Consider the following 4,871-nt stretch of genomic DNA (forward strand, 5'->3'; position numbering starts at 1 on the left):
TTCTTTTATTTGAGTGCTAATAGACATTTGTACGTCTAATATCCTGAGACATAGTTTTCCCAAAATAAATTCACTAACTACTGATTTTTTAGTTATTTTGTTATGGAATGTTGCTTTTTGAAAAACTGTATATCTAAATTTATTTAGTTTTTATTTTTAAATAGGATATAAATGGAAACATACAGCATTTTCCCATTTCCCTTAAATGAGGCATATATAACATTTAATAGTGAAATAATTATATTTATATAGCTATTTAAATTCATAATTTAATTCGGATCAATTAAATAATTAAGAAGATTTAACCTGAATAGAGATTTTTTTAAATTATGATTATGATTCTAGATTCAATCAATGAATCAAATTGATGAACTTCGTTACATCAAGTCGGGTTCGGGAATCTATGTTATTTTTATTTTTAAATCATAATATTCTGTTTTCTCAAGGAAAATATTTACGTAATGCGGCCATTTAGTTGTTCAAAAGTTTATTTAACGGATTTTGTAATTTTTCTGCTTATAGCTGAGGATCCTCAGGAGAAGGGTAGATACCGATAGGGCTGTTGATAAATCGCAGAAGGTAGTTATAACAATTAATAATAAATTTGGCGCCCAGCCGAGGATGGTCGGGGGGAGGGAGATGTGGGGCGGTTGTGGTTGACCACTGACTGATAGCCGCAGCAGCCGTGCCCACCGCTCTCCTGTTCTTCAGTCCAGCGGCATTAGTTACGCTTCATCTCCGTTTGATTACCCGAGTTCTGCAGGGTGGTAGGCTTGTTTAGGATCTTTTCGCAAATGAACACAAAATAAATGTGTTGGTGTGTTTTGGTAGGCTATTTTGATTGGTGTATTGGTTTGGTATATATTGATCTTGATATTTAGTTTGGTATATATTAGTATTTATGTTACCGATTTCTGTAAGTAAGCTTTTAAAGGAATTTGTATTTTGGAAAAATATATATTGGATTTTTATATATTCAATTGCTAATGTGTTTGAATTAATTATAACCTTACAATTTTGTAATCAATTATTTTTTTGTTTACCTCTTCCTGGCCATTTCTGGTATATGGGGCCTGTTAAAGTGGGTAGAGGAATTACCCCTATACGTTACCTCTTTATTCTAACCTGAGTGTGAAGGCGAGTTTTGATTCCGTGAAGTCGCCAAGAAATAAAAGGCCGTTGTAGTTAAGAGGTTATTAAGGGCGTTACCTTTTCTATAATAATAACCTCTTTTCTACAACAGTGTCGTAATTAAGCTTAAAAAACAAGATAAAATATTAATTGGAAAAAAACAACAAAATGGTATATTTAAAATTTTGATTTCACAGATTCAATCTCTTCCCGATTCATAGTCATAGTACCTTTGATTAAGGATATCTGTAGATAGTCATGAGTCTAAGGTTCGGCATGGACCTCACTTCTTCTGGAAAGCCCGTGTCAGTTCTGTCGACGGCCCTGTAGATCAGTTCTTCCAGATGTGGTAGGAAGACCGGGAGAAGGCGGAAGGCCTCTGAGATGATAGACTTGGTCGAAAAGAGGTTTATCTTGACGAGGCGGGTGCACTTGATGATGATGGCAGCCACTCCGGCGTCGGTGATCCCTCGGCAACCGGGGAAGCCAAGCTCTACTATGGCCGGGCAATTCTCCGCGATAGTCCGCAATACCATGTCGTCGACGGAGTAGCTGTTGGAAATAACCACAGTGGATAGGTTCACCATGTTGGTTGACCCGAGCACCTCCGACCAGCACTGGGACGTGATCGTGCGAGGTATTGTGACCACCAGCTTCTCCAGCCTCTTCAGCCTGTCATCATCCACATTATCTCAATACCTAGTAACATCATCAACATCTTTTACTGTACAGTATTTCGTAGCTAACCTAACCTAAAGTTTGCTTACTGGTTGCCCTTCATCAGGGTTGGGCATTGGTTGCTTCAACATTTATTCGACTAAAAAAAAAAAAAATTACATTTTCATTTAGAATTTTCAATTAAGGATAAAATTCTGTTCAAAATATCTATAATTTTGTAATGTTAAAAAAATCGTATTTTTAGTCGTTGATTATGAACAATAGATTGAATGGGTTGGAAAATTAGTTGGATAAGAATGTATTCCAATACTTTATTTTAAAAAATGTTAAATTTTATTTTTATATCGTATAAAGAATTTGACTTAAATTATGGATTAAAAATGTGAAGAATAATTTTTCTTTTTTAAATAATTACATATGTATAATCAGTAACTTTAAAGTCATTATAGAAGAAACAAATGAATAAATCCTTGATAAATAAAACACTGAAATCAATTTAATTAACGCATCAAAATATAGGTTCATTTTAGGTCGTTTAGGACGGCTACAATATAATAGTTATTTAATACGAATATTGTAAATTTTAAGTAGTTTAAATTGACTCCAAAAAATCATTTTGCATCTTTGTCATTTTATATTAGTTTTGACTAATATAAAACTGATTATTCTTTGAAGACTAGAACGTTAGAAATCAATATGATTATTTTTGCCCAGCATCTCCTAACCTATTTTGTTCATTATTGCCTAATAACATTTAATAATTTTTTTTTTCAATCCAGCGTCAGTAAAAATGATAGAGTCAGTGTGGTCGAAATCGCTGTCGAAATATTTGAAGTGGGGTTTGTATCAAAAGGTAGTTCAAAAACACTCACCGTTCAAATTTTTAGCAGACGCTAGGAGTGTCATAAGAAGCTTCGTGTATCTAAACAATTGAATTTTGTTTTTCCAATTGTAAATGTTAAATATGATTTACAAAATGTAATACTATGGAAAAAAAGTCGACTACGTTTTTTCAAAAGTATACAAACTTAACATTCGTGATAAGATGTACATTCATCTATAAGATGTACATTCGTGATAAGACGTACATTCATCTATATACAAAAAGAAATGGTTGAATCTTTGTCCCTAATAAAATTTTGAATTAGTGGACCGATTTATGTGCAGTTTTTTCAATGTCCCCTTTCCCCGTGGGAAAGTTTAAAGATAATGAAATCTCCGAATTCTCAAGTATAAAATAGTTATGAACAAAATTGGTTGTTAGAAAAGGAAGCATACGATTTTTTTCTGTTATTGTACACCAATCGATACGTCTCTTGCCGAGGAATAAGAAACAAACGTTACTGATTCTTTTAAGCTTATATTGTATTTACGAAATTTTTTTTAATATTTATTTATTGCTATTTACAACTGTACATTATAATACATTTAGTAAATCTGATCTAAGTTAAATTTGAGTGTTGCAGGCTAGAAACTACCCATTGGTACCACTCTAACTAAAATTTTAAAACCATAATGTGCCCCAGGGTAAAATAGGACAATATTCTTTTTTTTTAGAAAAAAGCATTTCATATTCGTTTTTTTTATGTCGTCTCAAAGTACCAAATACCATTTTTCAAAGAAATTAAAAATTGGAAAAGTTTCACCTCGATTTATTCCTAGAATTTTTTTTTCTTCCGGTGACTTCTATTGTTCACATAATGGTTAAAAACTTCTCTGCATTTTATCCAATTCCTACGCTAATAGAACGTCAGGAAGCTGTTTGGTGTAGATGGTCGAGTATTGTTGAACTTATTTCTATTCTTTTGATTTTCCAAAAAAGAATTTAAAGCCCAATGTAGGGCCGAAATGTTGGGCTAAAAATTTTATTTTCTGATTTATTCCAAAATTCGTATTTAAGGGTTTCTTGACGTGCTTAAAACGAACATCAAATTATCTTCACTCTTAAAAAATCTTTTACCACATTTTGATTGGTCAATCGGTCTGAAAATTTTCAATATAGTGCAAATATTGAGTGTTATTATTGCCCTAACACAGTGAGGGTTATTAACTATTTATATTACTAAATAATAATAATAAACTATACAATAATTTATAACAAACTTTCAATTGTGTTTATTAAATCCATATACACTCTTAGATATTGCAATAATGAAGTATTGCTGGGTCAGCTAGTTTACAATAAAGGTAAATATACATCATTAATTGTATATGAAACTCTAAATGAAAATATCACGACATTAATTGTAAAAACTCTAAACTAAAGAAAAGCATTTATTATCTGTTGATAGTGTTAAGAAATGTTGTTTAGAAGTTTCTCCATATTTACTTGAGATTCGTTCTCAATGATGCCAAATGATGATAAACTTACATATCCTACTTACTTATTTAGTCATAAGTCATAGGCATAGCTAATTTTATGATTATCGAAAAAAAAAATCTAGAGACTAGTACGGCGAAATTATTACCAAAACATATTTATTTTTCTGTTGCTCTAAAAATTCGTATTTTAGAGTTTCCCGAAGTAGAAATAACGAATATAAATTTTGTTCATGTCAAAAATACAATAGTGAATTTGTTCATGTCAAGAATACGATAGTGAATTTGTTCATGTCAAGAATACAATAGTGAAGTTGTTCATGTCAAGAATACGATAGTGAATTTGTTCTTGTCAAGAATACGATAGTGAAGTTGTTTATGTCAAGAATACGATAGTGAATTTGTTTATGTCAAGAATACGATAGTGAATTTGTTTATGTCAAGAATACGATAGTGAATTTGTTTATGTCAAGAATACGATAGTGAAGTTGTTCATGTCAAGAATACGATAGTGAATTTGTTCATGTCAAGAATACGATAGGGAAGTTGTTCATGTCAAGAATACGATAGTGAATTCGTTCATGTCAAGAATACGATAGTGAATTTGTTCTTGTCAAGAATACGATAGTGAAGTTGTTCATGTCAAGAATACGATAGTGAATTTGTTTATGTCAAGAATACGATAGTGAATTTGTTCATGTCAAGAATACGATAGTGAATTTGTTCTTGTCAAGAATACGATA

The 4,871-nt window shown here is 31.5% G+C and overlaps 1 protein-coding gene across 1 annotated transcript in view; it reads right to left on the reverse strand.

Moving 5' to 3' along the window:
* Positions 1–1,714: 1,714 nt before the first annotated feature.
* LOC136795608 (uncharacterized) overlaps positions 1,715–4,871 on the reverse strand; it is a gene marked incomplete in the record, with an annotated part of 16,403 nt that continues 13,246 nt past the window's right edge. Inside the window, 1 exon segment of the mRNA XM_067046725.1 lies at positions 1,715–1,830. Within this exon segment, the coding sequence (XP_066902826.1) occupies positions 1,824–1,830 (7 nt within the window).

Source organism: Halyomorpha halys, unplaced genomic scaffold (genome assembly GCF_000696795.3).
Source record: "Halyomorpha halys isolate HHAL.00 unplaced genomic scaffold, Hhal_1.1 Scaffold1217.1, whole genome shotgun sequence".
NCBI lineage: Eukaryota > Metazoa > Arthropoda > Insecta > Hemiptera > Pentatomidae > Halyomorpha > Halyomorpha halys.